Raw genomic sequence first — 18,324 nt, forward strand, 5'->3', positions numbered from 1 at the left:
TATGGCATTATGCAAAAAGAAAAACTAAGGAGACAATAAAGAGATCAGTGGTTACTAGGAGTAGGAGGTGAGAATAAAGTGAATAGGCAGAGCACAGAGGATTTCTAGGGCTATGAAACTATCTGTATAAAACAATAAGGGCTGGAAAGATGGGAGAATAAGGAGTTGTTGTTTAATGGGTACACAGTTTCAGTTCTGCAAGATGTAAAGATTTAAAGATACAGACTGGTGATACTTGCAAAAATACATGAATGTACTTACTTCTTCTGAACTATATACCTGAAAGTGCTTAAGATGGTAAATTCTGTTATATATATTTTATCACAATTTTTTAAAAGTAAAAATAATTCTTTTGTGGGCAATCTATATTTTTGAAGCTGTAATAAATTGACAATTCCACTGCCACATATAAATAATAAAAAATTAATTAAAAATTTTTAACAATACATAAAATGAATTGCTTTATGTAACACCTTCTATTAAATTCCTAAATGTATTTTTAATGATGTTTGGTACTATGAATCAAATTTTTAACTCATTTTCAAGTTGTTCAATGCTAATATGAAAACAGAATTGATGTTTGCATATTGATCCTATATCCTGAGTTATGTTAAACTCATTGGTTTTAGTAACTCTGTTACAGATTCCTTGGAATTGTCTACATACATTCCATGTCATATGCAAATAAATATATTACTATTATTATTAAAAAATAAAGAAAAGAAATTGACAAACTATAAAGTAATAGTGAAGACAGAGAAGTAAATCACAAAACTATGTATTATTTACCTAAGAAGGTTCACCTACAAATTAAATCTGTATAAGTTCAGTAATTTGATAACTACAACTTTGAGTCAAAGCACTCAGCTATAGGTGCCTATGTGACTACATGATTGTGCAACTCTCAACATTTACCATTTATTCTGATTTGAAAAAAAAAATGTATTAATTGGTTTGGAAAAATAATTAGCCAAATATATATAAAAGTTTACTATTGGATCCATTCACCAAAAGAGATGTAAAAATCCTATAGAAACAAATCAAATTCAACAATATATATATAAAAAAAGAATCTAGCCCAGAAAAGCAAGAGTTTTTGTTTTGTTTTGTTTTGTTTTTAAATGTTAGAAAAATCAGTTAATGTGCCTGGCACAGTGGCTCACACATGTAATCCCAGTGACTCAGGAGGCTGAGACAGGAGGATCTGGAGTTCAAACCCAGCCTCAGAACTTAGGGAGGCCTTAAGCAACTCTGTGAGAACCAGTCTCTAATAAAATATTAAAAGGGTTGAGGATGTGGCTCGGTGGTTAAGTGTCCCTGAGTTCAATCCCTACAAAATAAAAGAAAAAGAAAGAAAAGAAAAGAAAATCAGTTATGGCATATTTGCCATAGTAGCAGATTAAGGAGGGAAAAACAGGATCATCTAAGCAGATGCAGATTTCATGAAACTTCATATTTACTAAGTACATTTTAAAGTGCTCAAAGCATGATGAGGACAAGATAAAAGGAGAAGCTGGTCCAAACAGTTGGACAAATAAGGAACAATGTGACAAATAAGGAACAACATAAAAGCGAAAATAATGGATTATACTGCTCTGAATAAAACAGATAGCATTTTCTCTTGAATATAAGAGAAAAACGGATAGAAGGTTTGAATGGGAATATCATAAAAATGGAAACACAAAGGTCCATAAACATAAGATGTTCAGCTTTACTGAGAGAAAATGTAAATTAAGGTCACTAGATACCATTTTATACCAACCAGACTGAACAAAAAAAAAATTTTTTTAATGTAGAATAATATGAGCTGTTATACATTGCTATTTGAAGTAGTTTGATCATTTTAGAAAAATCATTTGGTATTTATGGAGTTGAACATGTGCATAATTTACCACCCAGCAAGTCTACTACAGGGTAAATACTCCAGAGGAACTTTTTAATATATATGCCTCAGGAGATAAGAATACAATGTTATTCATACATGAAAAAAGAAGCACAGGTGGTAGAGAGGAAAGAATCTAAATATCCTTCTGTAAGAAAATGGATAAATTGTACTTTATTCATACAAATGGAAAACATAAAGCAGTGAAAATATCTGAATATCAATATAAATCTCAGAAATTTGGGTAAAAACATGATTCTCAAAAGAAAAGCATTTATACAAACCAAACCTAGGCTAATATTTAATAATAAAAATATATATTATTTGGGAATACATACAGAGCGTATTTTACATACAGAGTGAAGCTTAAAAGGAAAGCAAGCTTATAACAATTTAAAGAGTCAGTACATTTACCTCTCAGAGAGGTGAAAGATATTTATAGGTCACATAGGACTTCATGGTAATGACAAGGTTCTATTTTTCATTTGGAGGACAATCTCATAGTTGTTAATTTTGTAAATGTGTTCATAACCATAACTTCCCTACACTTAAATGTCCTTTTATGTTTATCAACTACTATAGAGAATAAAAAGCAATAATGGCATACTATAATAACATAAAGATCATCAGAAAGCACTATATATATATATATATATATATATATATATATATATATATATATATATAAATTAATAATAGAAGACAAATGTTTTTAAAAGATAATTCATCAACATCAACTCATCAGTCTTGGGACCTTTGCTCTGGTTGCTCCACCAACCTAGAATATTCTTCTCTGTGGTATCTATTAGCTACCTCCCTGTCCTCCTTCCAATCCTTGCTCAGTTTCCTTCTTCTTAACATGATGCAACCTGACCACTTTACTTGATACCTGGATCTTATATCCTGTGACCCTGGCACTACTGATCTGCCCTATCCTGATTTGTTTTCTCTTTAATCCTTATTATCCTCCAATATGCCAATTTACCCTTTTAGCATACTCATTATCTATTCTGTCTTCTCTCCTTCCTCACACTACTAGAAGACCAGCCACATGAATGCTAGAGCCCCTAGTTCTAGTCACCCACCTGTCCAACATGCTTAGGGGTAGATGCCCAGTGAATGAATACTTCATTTTACCAGACAGCTCCACAGATAATATACTACTGTTGCATATTTCTTTCATGAATTGCTTTTACTGATAAAGTATAAATTAGATACATCCTCAAACACATATTATGGCCAAAATTAAAACTCTCTGGGTGGCCTATGTAAAATGAGGTCAACTATATTACAGTGTTTGAACAACCCTTATCTTAGTTATAGAGTCATTTTACAACTAGTTTCAACAATAAGCAAATCAAATATTAGTCAGAAGTTCATCTTAAGATCAAACAAAACAAAAACAATTAAAATTCATTACCATGTGTATATAAATGATCTTCCGTAATTTATATATATCAATATACCCCACAACATATACTGCAAATAATGATGCAATCTGAAATTTAAAAAGAAATTAAGTTAAAAATAAAAATAATATACATATAAAATAAATAGGTATAAAAATGCAGGAAAATAATTCTGTTACCTTAAATTTATTTATAGTTACACAGAAAGTAAGATTATGATTTTCCTTTATCTCCCAATTTATTATTGAGTATGGTCAATATATTAACTTGGCAAATTGTGCTTGATTTTCTTCTGTCATATACAGCTCACATGAATTATTTACTTTGTGGATCATCCAAAAACAACACTCATTTTTATATCAGGTTGACTATCATTAACATGTATAATTAAAGTACTCTGATCCATAAAAAATATGAAAATGTAATTATAACATATCCATTAATACATAATTGGGGAAGGCACATTAAGACTCAAAAATAAGCAATACATGTTTATGTAAAAATAATGATTTCTGATTTTTTGTCACTCTTCACAAGTATCTCCGTTAGTGTTGTATTTCGTTAGTATAAATATTCAAATATTAGTTATAATGAAATTTATCAAATTTCAAATTAAAAGGAGTACTTTCACCACAAAGGTACTTTTAACTTTCCAATTTGAAGAAAATTATACATTATTAATCAAGAATTCTAAGACTATTAGAATTATTTAGATGGATTGATTAAATGATGACACTGTATCTCTTATAAAGAGGTCTTACGTCAGACAATGCCTCTCTACCCTTCTTCATGGAGAAAGCCATTCAAAGTAAATCCCATGCCTCTCCTACCACACATACATAGCAAATTGAAACAGCTAAATATTTAAACATATAACTTAAATTACAATCTTTAAGGATTTTATCTCCAAATAATCTACAACAAACGTTCCTATTAGTAAAAACAAACAAAATAACCACCACCACCAAACCAAGATCCAAACCAAGATGTCTCTTCTTTTAGTTACCCATGGGGAAACCATACTGCTTAAAAGTGACTAACAACACACATTCCCTCACAGTTGTTATTCATATTATTTTACTTCATATAATAATAACTCTAGGGGAGTGTGTGTTGTTATTCAACATAAGAACCACAGAGGCATGTCAACTCCCCCCACCACGCGCGCGTGCGCGCACTCACACACACACACACACACACACACACACACACAGAAAAGGAAGGCCATCTTCACTAACTGAAAGCAATGGGGAAAGTAAGATCCTTTTTTACTCCAAAGGCTAAGCAATATATAGAACACCTCCATGGTAGAATCTTAAAGAGATGATCTCAGGGATAATTTAAATCAAAAACTAATGTAAAATGTCATCAAACCAAAGAAGGTAAAGGAGTCTAAAAGATAAGATCAAAGGAAGAAGTAAGTACAAATCAGGTATATTAAAAAAAAAAAAAAAAGATGAACGAATCTGGCTAAGTACTGGGTACTTTGTTGAGTCTTAATATATTACCCTCATCTGATCCAATAAAGTGGGTTCTTTTATTTTCTCTATTTTAGAAATGAGAAAATTGAAACTAAGAAAAGTTAAGTTTTTTGTCAAAGTCAAGCAGCTAATGAATAGAATTTTATTAGGACTCATATCTAGGTCTGACTTCAGTACTGAAGCAACACATTCCAAAGAATATTAAAAAGCAATTCATCTACTGCTTTATACAAATATGGCTAGCATAATAATAAAAAAGTAGGAAATGGGAGGAAAATGAATACATAATAGCTACCTTGTTTTATATGTCAATATTTGAAAAGAAGGAATGAATACATGAAAAGGTGATAAACTGCAAATTGGGAGGAGAAATTATAAAATATGAACTTCATTAGCTATTTATCCTCTTATCCGATGTATAGTTATCCTACATGTAAAAAATATGGCACTACGCATAAAAGTAACACATTTTACTTAAGAGAAATACTATAGTTATTTAAAAGAAATAATTAAAATTATAATATTAGTTCTCTTTTAAACCCACAAATATTGAGTAACAAAGATAAGTCTTTTACAAAATGGATTCATAAATGCATTTTTCTAGTAAGTAAATAATACTCATTAATAAACAAATCTTGCACATTTCCTTACTCTGAACTTTCTTTAAAACCATTAAATGAACACTTTAGGACTTAGAATCATATAGGAGCTCAGTTATAATGTTATACAAATGAGTTCATTTAATCAAATGCTCTAAGCTTAAATCACTTTAAAAATATAGTCACCTTACCTGAGTAAGAAGTACAAACTGAGCAAACTGCCATGGAAGCATGAAAAATATATTGGAAATGCAGAGCGCAATCAAGCTTCCTCTATAAAGTTTTGTAGCCCTTGAAAAGGTAAAATAAATATCAGTAAGTTTAACAACAAAAGAGTCTAGCATGGCTTCCAACCACCGCAAATTAGAATCTCCAACATGATGTGTTATAACACAAACTGAACATAAAATGAACCAATGGGTTAGAAATTATATCTCCTGACACCCAATTACAACAATTTTCTGTAAAAAGTAAATGTCCATTTATTACTGTAAAAACACAAAGCCCTGTCATGGAACTGCCCAGGTTAGTACAGAAACTGAATTTTTTTTCCAAACTTTTTTCCAACACTTAAATGTTGACTCAATAGATTCATCAGTTGGAGAGAGAAACAATATCTATGAAAAAAAAATCACAAAAAGTGGAATATTCTAAATGCTATATAATATATATATACAAATGCTGAAAGAATTCAGAATCAGAGCTGAGCAGCTGAGAAGATTTTGTGAGGATGTAGGATAAAAGTTGGTCTTGTTCTAGTAGAACATAGAAAGAAAACTAGAAATGGAGGCAAAAGTGGGGCAGGGGAGGGCAGTTTGGAGCCATCTTTAGAAGATTCACATTGATATTGACTTGTGATTTAGGAGAATTTTGGGAGGGTGAGGTGATTCATCTTTTTTCCTAAATCTGAGCCAGTGCAAAGCCCCTAAATATACCCAGCATTCTTTACAGAAGTAGAGTGTGCACATGAACATACCAAGGGTAAGCAGCTTGGACAGAAGAAAGCAAACCTTCTTGGGTTACAACCCCCTGGTGCACTGAGCATCACCATAGAATGCCTTTCTTCACTTCTTCAAATAGCCCTTCCTCAAAGGACATTCCTCTCTGCTCTTCTAACCCAACTGAAGTTATTTTTAAACTCCAGGTAACCTAAATGAATTACAAAATCAACTAGATAAAACCCAGCTTTTTTTTTTTTTTAAATGTAGACATTTAGAGGGAAACAGAATAGATAAGACTGCATCCTACCCAAAAAGTTTTGAGTTTCTTAGATAGAAATTTCTTTACATTTCTCTACAGCCTTTTAAATTTTTTCCTCTTTCATTTTTTTTCCCCATGATGCTTGGCATGGAACACAGGGCCTTGCACATCCGGACAAGAACTCTATAACTAAGCTACACCCCTGGACCCTCACTATTGCTTCTGGATACTAAACAGTATTTCCATTTTATGGGTAACAAGGGACATTAAAGATATCCAAGTAGAATTTAATACTAATCTGGCAGTTGGTACAGAATGCACTGGAGGGGGATAAGAACAAATAGAAACCAATGGAATTCTAACTGGTGATGTATGATCAATATACCACTGACCCAAGACAAGAGAAATGAAAACGTAAATATTGCCAAGAATAATGAAGAAAAAACAGACTGTGCTGTTATTAGGTGGCTTATAAAAAATCCAAATTTCTAAAAATACTTAAAAATTCAAACCTGGACAAAATTAATTTGTTAAAATAAAATATGCAGCTAACCTTACTAATAATTGATTACCAGCATTTAGGAATAGTTTCTTTTCCAGTTTTATCACAGTTCCCTCTGCACTGCAGTATACTTCAACACAGCTCAGCTGCTTCTTGCTTACCCAAGCCACTCACCCAACCTCCCTCTAATATTATCAGATTTTTTACTACAGATAGAAACCAAGAAAACTAGAGGAAACAACTATCTTTCCAAAGAGGAAAGGAATCAATAATAAAGATGAAATACCAGAAGATGTGGACAATCAGTAGAGATGAAGTCATTATTCCTCAAAAGAAAGACAAGAAGTCTTCCAAGGATCCAGAAAAGAGGATGTGGTTTCCCAGCTGTCAAGACTCCACTTCCCAAAGTGCAACTGTCACTTCAGGAAAATAAAAGTAGAGCCAGTCCACTTCCAGCAACCAGTCACACCAGCCATGCTAGGTAAGTAGGGAGTCATGCCAACAAGAAGAAAAGAAACAAGGAAAGTTGCCCCCTTAACTGAGAGCTGCCAATGAAGGTGTTAAGAAGGATCAAGATGATGATGAACCAGCACTGGCAAAAGCAGCATAATGAGGAATATGAAAAGGAAGACATCAACCAAGATAAAAACAGAGTATGAAGATTTCTTATGATTTATTTGGAAGACTAAAGGAAGAGCTTGAAACAGAAGTCCTTGAAGAACAAATCAAGAGAAGAACCCAACATTAAGCAGCCCTTGAATGCATGAAACAGCAATTGGAGCAACCTCACTTGTGGTAGGTAAAATAATGGCTTCCAGAGATGACCTCATCCTAATTCCTGGAACCTGTGCATGTCACTTGACATGGTATAGGGGAACTAAGGTAGCAAATGAAATTAAGATTTATAATCACCTGACGTAAAGAGAGAGAAATTATCCTGGATTATCCAGGAAGGCCCAATGTAATTACAAGGGTTTTGATTGGTTTGTTTTGTTTGGTAATACTGGGGACTGAACCTAGCAGTCTGCCATTGAGTTACCTCTGCAGGCCTTTTTTATTTTGAGAGAGTCTCACTAAATTGCCCAAGCTGGGCTCAATTTTTTGATTCTTCTGCATTAGATTCTTCAGACGTTCAAGCTGAGATTACGGGCTAGTAGCTAGGATTACAAGCATGTGTCACCATGCCCAGATCAAAAGAGTTCTTAAAAGTAAGAAAAGCAGCAGCAGAGAACATTGGAGTGAACTGACAGAAGAAGAATTCAATCCTCCATTGGTGGCTTTGATGATGGAAGTGACCCTGAGCCAAGAAATTCAGGCAGCCTATAGAAGCTCGAAAAAGGCAAGTAGTAAATGACTCCCCCGGCCCCCACCCTAGGATGCACTCCAGGAGGAGAGCATCCCTGCCAACATCTTGAGGTTTAGGACCTCTGACTTATAGAACTATAAAGTAATAAATCAAAGTTTGTGGCAATTTGTTATCACAGCAACAAGAAACTAAGACAGTACAGATGGACTCAGCAAATGAAGCAGCACCATTCAAGCTCCACAGGTTACATCAGATTAGAGAGTAAACAGGAGAAGAATCGAAGGTTTGCCTTCACTGGATTTAAAACAGGAGCAGAGGCAGAAGAAAAACTGGACTGAGACACTAATGGGCAAACGAGTGTGTTCACCACAGGGAAAAAAGCTAAGATCAAGAACATGGATGTGGAAAAATGCTTCAGGTATGGTCACTCACTCTCCTACAGCACAACATTTCTTCCAGAAAGTCTGAAGAGAGACTATGTCTCAAGGTGCCCCAAAACCAACAGGGCAGAGCTAAAGGTTATTACTTCATAAACATTTACTTTATTTGAAGATGCTACAGAAGCTTAAAATCCAATAATAAAAAAGGATTTAAGAGAGAGCAATAAAGCTAGAGTTGCAGACTTAAAAAGTTGATAATACAAAAGTCATCTCCCATCCCACCTGTGAAAGATCTATCTGAAGACACGACGTAGGGGACTGGAGGCCATGTACTGATGCTATACCTGCTGAGGTCATTACACAGGTAAATTATTGAGCATAACAGACTTTAACAAGTTTCTTTTGAATTCAACGGACCACTGAAGGGCGTTCTGAGTCCCAGACAGCGTCATATTTTTATCATATTTTGTTCTCTTTTTCTACAGGCTCCATTTTGTTTTATATTTACCCTCTGAAGCAAGGCAATGTATATGGAAACTCAGTATGTCAACAGAAGGGGAAATGTTCTCCCCTGCTCTCACTGGTGCTTGAACTAGCTGAAGATCAGATGAACAGGAAAAGCCTGAACTTCTAGCATGAATTCTCCTAGAACATCTCTGGTCTACTGGGGTGTTTTCCTTCTATTCCTACTATCTGACAGTCAGGGATACTAAACAAATATAGGAAGACAAACTACATGTGTTATATACCTGATGATGACGACTGTGTGAGGTGTTCCTGACTTCAAAGGACTATATCTTACAAGATTAAAATATAGCACAAATAATCTCCCTATCTTTCTGCCCACTTTTGGGAGACTGTAGTGGTAACAAAAAAAGACTTGGGTAAGCAGAGAAGAAGTGAAAGTTTTCCTTGAGCAGTCACTGAGGACCACTAAGAGAAAGCAAGAGGACTAGAAGGCAGACAGAGGAAACGTCTCCAGTACTATGGATTTGCAAGTTACACTTTTAAAGTATCTTTACTAATTCAACATAACAAGGTCATCTTAATTAATTTATTATGTTGGCTTTTTTATTATGGAAACTTAAAAAACACTACTTTAGGTTATTGGGGGGAGGAACACCAGAAAACCTAAGGACAAATAAATATTACCTGAGAATATGAGTCACAAGCAACATCTGAAGTACAAGGAAAGGATATGAAAAGCTTTCGCGGAGAGGCGGTGTCCACATCACACGGGTACACTGAAAAAAGAACAATCAGAGTGTATGATATACTTGCTAAATTTGCTAAGTAAGACACAGAAGTGAAAGCTGCTATTTATAAATGCAAAGAGAAGTACATCTCACACATAATTTAAATGACATATTATAAAACAAGTTACTGGACTTTTAACAAACAGCAAAACTGGGAAATAAGAAATCTTATTGAGAAAGACACACAAGGATAGATGTCTTTCCTTGTGTGAGAACAAAGAGAAAGACAACATTTTTCTTCTCCATTCATGAGTTGATGGACACATTGGCGAATTCCTATCTTGGTTACTGTGAATAATGCTACAATGAACACGGAAATGCAGGTGTGTCTATTATATACTGATTTCATTTCCTTTGGCTACATACCCAATAGTGGGTTTGTTGGAAATAGGGTAACTATTAGTTATAACAACATATAATATATTCTAAAATAACCAGAGATGTACAAAAATTTCCAGCACACAGAAATTATTGATGTTTGAGGAAATGGAAGTGTTTATTACCCAGACTCTGGTCTCTAAATATCATTTTCCACTAACAGGATCCAGGATTCCTTGGAAAATAACTGATTCTATATCTGGGGACAAGAAAGTACAAGGCAATACTAGGACAGTAGAAGCCTTCAAAGACTGAAGGACACACAAAAGCACTAAGGGACTAAGAACAGTAACCAAAAGTATTAAGCACCTTGGAATTAATCCAACAAAAGAAGTACAAGACACAAAACACTGCTGAGAGAAATTAAAGCAAACTGATACAAATGAAGAGATATAGCCATGTTCATGGAGTAGAGCTGATTCAATATATTTAGGATCTAAATTTTCCCAACTAATCTAGAGATTCAGAGTGATCACTATTAAAATCCTGAAAGGTTGAGTTTGTGTTGAGGAAGAAAGCAATAATGACAAGCTGATTCTAAGATTTATACAAAAACACAAAGGATCTGAAGAGCTATGGTAATACTAAAGAAGAGCAAGGTTGGAGACTTTGCTATCAGATATCAAATATACAAAGCTACCTATTTAGTGTGATACTAGCTTAAAGATAAGCAGACAAATGGAACAGAATTGAGTCTAAAAACAAACTCAGAAATATATAGTCACTTTATTTATGACAAAAGCACCACTAAAAAGAATGGTCTTTTTAACAAAAGGCATTAGGTTAATTGGATTAAATAAAATAGTGCTAGGAATACGGCTTGGTAGTAAGCACTTTCCTAGCATGTGGGAACCACTAAGTTCAATTCCCAGTAGGAAGGAAGGAAGGAAGGAAGGAAGGAAGGAAGGAAGGAAGGATTAAAAATTACTATTAGCAACGGTCAATGAAAGGACTAACTCAGGAAAGGATCATCAATGGATAGTATAACCTTGTGGTCAAATGTTATAAGGGAACAGGATATTCAGTGGCTCAAAGTATCAACCCACAACCTCTTAATCAATGTAGAAGGAAAAAAGCATTCTTATAATAGATACATCTTGACAGTCACCACCTTAACCATATGACCAAGTAAACTCAATAATGGGACAAACTGGTCTTACATGCCTCCACATGCACTACAATGAAAAAGACACAACCTCATCTATATCATGTTGTTCACAAAAATATCTAATCTAAACCCATTAGTGATGAAATAATAAGACAAATCTAATTTGTGGGGCTTCTACAAAATAATAGACCTGGAATCCCCAAAAACGTCAATGCCAAGGAAAAGAAAAGGGCAGGAGAACTGTTTCAGATAAACTGTTCTAGATAAAATCATGACCAAATGCAATGTATGATCTTAATCCGATTCTATATCCAAAACATAAGCATAAAGGAACCTACTGGGAAAACTGTGGAAATATAAATATGGACTATAATAAGTTATTATTGCATAATTTTCAGTATTGAACTTCCTGAGTATGATGATAAAGGTAAACTGTGATTATATAGGACTTGCCTTGCTTTCAGGCAATAGATACTGAGGTATTGGGGGGTAAGATGTCATCATGTCTGCAACTCATTTTCCAATGGATCAGAAAAATGTCTGTGTGCAGGGGTGTGTAAGAGAAAGCAAATGTGGCAAAATGTGAAAACCTGTAAATGAAAGTGAAGATAAATACCATATGATCTCACATATATACGGAATCCAAAAACATCAAACTGATTGGAACAAAGAACAAAATGGTAAGTTAATGGGCTGGGAACAAGGGGAAAAGAGAGGGATGGGAAAGCAGAGAAAATTAACCAAAGAGCACCAAGTTCCAACTAGATTAAAAGAAAAAGTTTTAGTGATCTATTGTATTACACAGTGACCACAGTTTATGCATTGTATAATTCAAAATTGCTATAAAAATAGCTTTTTAACATTCTTATAAAAATATTGATAAGGTAAGGAGTATAGTTACTAGTTTTGACTCTTTGGAGTACAGTTTGACTATACTCCAAAAATACACTCAATAATTCATCAATTAAAATAAATAAAAATTAAAAATAAATTTTTTATTTTATTTTTGAGCTAATCACTTATCTTTTAGTGCTTTCATTTTAATGCATAATGGCATATTATTTTCTATTTATTTATTACAAAAGAATATTACATAAGGGTCATCAAGATTGTTCAAAGTATTTTGAGAATTTTTTTCCAAATATTATATAAGTAACATAAGAAGCCTGATAAGTAAAAACATCTATATAATTGATTATGGAATACATAACCTCAATATGATTGATCATTACTTTGGGCAACTTATAGCCCCTTTATTTTCACTTTTCATATTTGAAGGCTTTGTTTTAAATAATTTGATTAATATATTTGTGCTATATATTTCCTACTTTGTTAAGGCAAAAATTTCTCTCTGAGGGAAAAAAAATTTTTAAGTATATTATATATCCAGTACAGGACAAACTAAATAATGGAATAGAACTAAAAAGCAAGTAACAATTTACAACTATTTGGGGGACACATAAGCAATTCAGTCAAGTGATTAAAACATTTCTTCTATAACAGTAAGATACTAGTCATTAACCAACAGCAATTTTAGTGAAGAAAGCTCACTAGATGCATGAATAGGCATTACCAGAGTAAATGCTTCCATTCATATAAAAATTGCATACTTTAGCCAACATTTTTAAAAATCAGAAAAAAAGGTCTGAAAATCTCATAATCTGAAAGCCAAAATATATTCAAAATAATGTTTTCAATTACTTGAGCACTCAATAACCCTTTTCCCCCAAACTGCAGTTTACACTATCACTTTTTAAATAGACGATATTCCACAAAAAGAAGTCACTTTTAAAGCTACATTACATCTAAATGCAATTGTTTATTTGCTTATTTCAATAAGACTACAATTCTAATTCTAATCATATTTATCTTTTCTTAAAAAAGTGATGTCTAAGCATGTTGAAATAAACCCAAGTTAGCTGAAAAAGTAGCAAAAAGAAAATCCATCAGTCTGAAAACTCAGCTAAGTAGTTTGAATTCCATTGTTAAAAACTGAAAAGATTTTGTAAGAAATGATGTTCTTGCTACACGAGCATCAAAATTATAAGAAAAACATAAGATAAGGAATTAACAATCGCAGTTAGACATGGAGGGTAACACAACGAACCTTTGTGCTTACGAACAGTGGTCTTTCTAACTGCATCTTGGCTCAAAAACGTTAAATAATCCCTTTTCTCCAGCATATTGTTGTTAATACACAATGCTTCTTTCTTCTATTATTAAGCCATTATATCCCATTTCTTAGTCATTTTTAAAGAATCTTTGCTTCCAAATGTTTCATAGTCCATACTATCACAATGAACAGCATCCAGTAAGGAAAAGTCAAATTATTCTTTTCTTTTCTTTCCTCAAAACTCACACTACACTAAATAACTTATGTTACACAGCAATCATTTGTCAAGCATCTTCTCATCTATAAGGCCACTCCAGCTTTATACTTCTGTGATTCCAGAGAATTAAGTGCATATTAGTGGACTACCATTAGTAAAGTACATTAACTTTGCATGATTACTTACTCTTAAGAGCTTTTTAATATGCACACATTCAAATATTGAAGACACTCAGTGTATAAACTAAGAAAAGATGAAGTCACTTGACAAAAAGCAAGCTGACCTTTCTGAACAGAGATATATTTAGTAGAAAGTTGTTTACAAATATGATTAAAGGAAAGAAGTCACTGTCACTTTGAATTTATATTAAAATTTAATTTTAACTAAACTTTTCGTAATAGTAATAATAAGTAAAAATAACACTTCAAGTTAACAGTTATGTTCCAAACATTGCTTTTGGCATTTTACACAAGTGAATTCATTTACTTACTGTAAAAATCCTCCTATAAAACTAGAATATCATTATGCCAATTGCCAAAAGGAAATAAAGGCATAGAGAAATGAAATGACTTGCTCAGCTAGCACAGCTACTAAATGATAGTCAGGATCTGAACCCAGGCAACCTGATCCAGAATCTTTGTACTTCACAATGCTATTTTATTCAGAAAGCCCACAGACATTTGCAAATGTGTAGGTATAATAAAAATTCCTTAAAGAACAATTAAAAGTATATTGTTCCTAAAATATGAGCTTTTATCATTTTAAAAAGAATTGTTATAGATCCACTATTTTCTCAAACCAGTAATAACAATATCATGTAAAAGATATAAGGGTCATGAAAAGTCAACTTAAAATAAAATATTACCACTTAAATTTTGGGTCAAAATAATAAGATCAAACATTTAAAGAATGCTACTACAGATTAAATTTAAAGAAATTTAAGGAAGGTTAATTCTGAAAGCATTTTCTGACCACCTACCTCTCCATGATTGAAAAAGAAGCATAACACTGTAACCAGGCCTCCCAATCGACTTCCACTGGAAAAGAGGATAAGAAAGCACAACTCAAATATCAGAAATCCAGTGCAACCTAATAAAACCTTAAAATAATATAACATGACAATCTTTCAGAACTACAACTCTTTCAGCCACACTAGAATTTACTTATGCTTATTTACAAAATAATTTATTTCTCCAAAGTATTTGTCAAAATACATTTCATTTTTAAAAATCTCATTTGCTATCTTCAAAATGTATACAGTCAGAAAAGCAAATAACCTGAAAAGGAATAGAAAATGATCAATAGTCATGCTACTGTGCATCTTCAGTTGGATTTTTCTTCTTTTTTTCCCTCAGCACTACATATTTATCTATGTCCTACAACATTTCTCAAACTATTTTCCTTAGGATACATGACATACATTAGAGAAAGGGAAGAGAGGAAAGTGCAGAAAGAACTCTGAAACAGTCATGAAGTTGGAAACCACCACACTGTCTAGTCAGCCTGCTTGTAGAAATCCACAAAGCATGTCAGCACACTGAAGACATATTCACTTCCTCCCAAACCGCATCCCCAAATTAGTTTTGAAAAGAACATACCTAGGAAGCACTAGTTTCCAGATAAAAGTTTTATTTCTCACTTATTTATAGAAAAGTGAAATTGAATACAAATATCAAAGTACAACCTTCAGGTTTATAATTTGCTAAGAAACTACAATGGTAAAGTCTGTCAGCTCTAAAAACTAAATCTTGATTTGGTGTTATAGTTAAATTTGAATTGTCTCTCAAAAGCCCTGTGAAAGATAATGCAAGAAACTTTAGAGGGGAAATGATTGGGTCATGAAAATCTTAATATAATTAGTGAATTAACCCACTGATAAGGATTATCTGGGTGGTAACTACAGGCAGATAGGGTGTAGTTGGAGATGGGGAGGGTCCCCTGTGGTGTACCTTTGGGCTGTTTATTTTGTCCCTGGTGAGCCTAAGCAAGAGTTCTTGCTCTGCTTCCTGATTGTCATGCCCTGAGCTGCTTGGCTCCACCACACCCTCTACCTTGATGTTCTGTCTCATCTTGGGCCCAGAGAAATGGAGTCGGCCATCTATGGACTGAGACCTCTGAAACCATGAGCCCCAAATAAACTTGTCCTCCTCAAAACTGTTCTTGTCAGTTCTTTTGGTCACAGCAATGAAAAAGTTGACTAAAACATTTGCTTAAGTAAGAGTAAAATGTTCCCTACTTTCCTCCAAGCCTGGGGAGAAGAGTGGGTTGCTTTTAGGTTTTCTCCATCATTTCTTTCATCTTTACTCTAGAGGTGTTCTTATTCAATTCAGCTCATGTTGCTTTTTCATTATTCTACAATGTCTTTCTTTCTTTCTGTCCATCTACAAGTACCTGTATAACACACAGAGGTCAGAAAGGTAACAAAAAACCTGAGGGTGTGGGTATTGTAGGCCACTGTATGTACTATCGGGGGACATATGAGGAAAAGTGGAGGGCATCTTCCTTTTCTCCTCAGGCAGATAGACAGGGCTGGGATCCCCAACACAGGGGGCCTGCTAGCCTTAGAAAAGGAAGAGGAAGAACACTGCATGTTTAGTGGCCGGTAGTATGTGGAGTTTCCATTTTCCCTTATGGATCTGGAGGTGCAGCCATCTGCTCCTAAAGGGAAAGGTGGCAGCATTAAAGATTTAAAGACAGAGGAGAACAGAAATACCACTTGCCTTTAAGGAGAAAAGTAACTAGGGAAAGCAAAGGGGTTGCTGAATCTTTAAGGGAGCAACTGAGGCTCAAGACTTTATAGGGTCCCTAATTGGAGAACTGTGTGACAGCTTTCTACCAGTTATCAGTCTGGACTGGCACAAGTTATAAAGGGGCAAACAAATGGAGGATATTGAACAAAAAGTGGCTGAGTGATACATCATAAAATAAGGACACATTAAAGAGATATAAGTAGTTCAGGCCAGGACACTATGCCAGTCTCCACTTACCACAGAGCATGCTGGCGTCCATTTCTGTAACACCTTCATAGTACCCAATACACTTAGACTCTTTTAATTCTGCTCTTCAGAATAGGTAAAAACTTTTTTCTCACTGTTATTTTGATTTTTTACTTCCTGCCTACTAGAATGGAGCATCTTCATTTTGTTTTGATAATACAGGTTTTTTTCTTTTCTGAACTACCTGTTCACAACCTTGTTTATTTTTCTAATAGATTGTCTGCTTTCCTATTTAAAGATTAGAGTTATCAAATCTCTGGCTGTCATACAGGTGATGAAACATTTTAGTATAATTTATGATGTATTATTTTAGAAAGAAAATTTTAAATTTCATATAGTTAACATGTCAGTATTTTCCTTTATTTTATCTCTATTTCCTACTTCATCTGTGAAGGTTTTCCCCATCTCAAAAATACAGCCTCCTAAAATTTCTTTAGTATTATTTCATTTTCATTTATTATCTGAAGAACACTACTTTTGTTCTCTTTAAAATACCCAAGTATACCCAATTATGCCTATTCCCAGAGAAATGAAATATGGCCTTTATCATATATGAATGTCTTATAATGCTAGATAAAATCTGTTTTATAGTCAATTGACTTAATTCTGTATTTTTTGTGTCACTATTTTTATTACTACAGCATTATGGTAATTTAAACACATAATAAAGGAATCTCCCCACCCCAACTACTCTTATATTTTTAAAAAATACTTTTAGGGCCAGGCATGGAGACTCACATCTGTAATTCCAGTGACTTGGGAGTCTGAGAGAGGAGGATCACAAGTTCAAAGCCTACCTCAGCAACTTAGTGAGGCTAAGCAACTTAGGGAGACCCTGTCTCAAAATAAAACATAAATAGGGCTGGGGATGTGGCTCAGTGGTTAAGTGCCCCGTGTGTTCTCACCAACTTACTTTTATATTAATATCTTAATCAGTTCCCTTTTTCAGAAAAAGAAAACAAACAACAATAACAATAAAACTTTTGAGTTTCTGGCCAGAATGACATTAAATTTACATATAATTTAGAAAGGATGTTCATTATAATGATGGTAATTCTTTCCATTGGTTGCCCAGTATATCTCTCTCCACTTATTAAGTTTAATTGTATTTCCTTAAATAAAAACTTTATGAACAAGCAATATAGCGGGCAAGCATCTAAAGTTAAAACTTCTAGAAATACAGAGGAAAATATGATAAAAATCTGATCATAGTAGAGTACTGTAACAATATTTGGCAGGTTATGTTAATTAAGGAAACAAAGGATTTGAAATAGATAATCAATAAGTTTAATTCTGTGTATAGATAAATAGGTTGATTGACTGATTTTTGACTATACTGGGAATGTTTGTTTGTTTGTTTGTTTTAATGTCCCTGGAGTATTCATCTACAAAGACACCTCATTCTCTGACTATAGTCAAAAACAACTTAAACCACAAAAAAATGAAGAAAAAAATTGGAAAAGTCACAAATCCAAATTTCCTGACTAAATCTCTAGA

General features: G+C 33.6%; 1 protein-coding gene across 2 annotated transcripts in view; it reads right to left on the reverse strand.

Moving 5' to 3' along the window:
• Positions 1-18,324, reverse strand: part of Dpy19l1 (dpy-19 like C-mannosyltransferase 1) — a 99,263-nt gene that overhangs the window by 35,586 nt on the left and 45,353 nt on the right. For both annotated transcript variants that reach the window (XM_071613998.1, XM_071613995.1), the window contains exons 7-10: positions 14,811-14,868; positions 9,912-10,003; positions 5,563-5,662; positions 3,303-3,380 (exon numbers count right to left, since the gene is read on the reverse strand). In XM_071613998.1, coding sequence (XP_071470099.1) covers positions 3,303-3,380; positions 5,563-5,662; positions 9,912-10,003; positions 14,811-14,868 — 328 coding nt within the window. The remainder of the gene's footprint in view (positions 1-3,302; positions 3,381-5,562; positions 5,663-9,911; positions 10,004-14,810; positions 14,869-18,324) is intronic.

The sequence above is a fragment of the Marmota flaviventris genome, chromosome 1 (genome assembly GCF_047511675.1).
Source record: "Marmota flaviventris isolate mMarFla1 chromosome 1, mMarFla1.hap1, whole genome shotgun sequence".
Classification (NCBI taxonomy): Eukaryota; Metazoa; Chordata; class Mammalia; order Rodentia; family Sciuridae; genus Marmota; species Marmota flaviventris.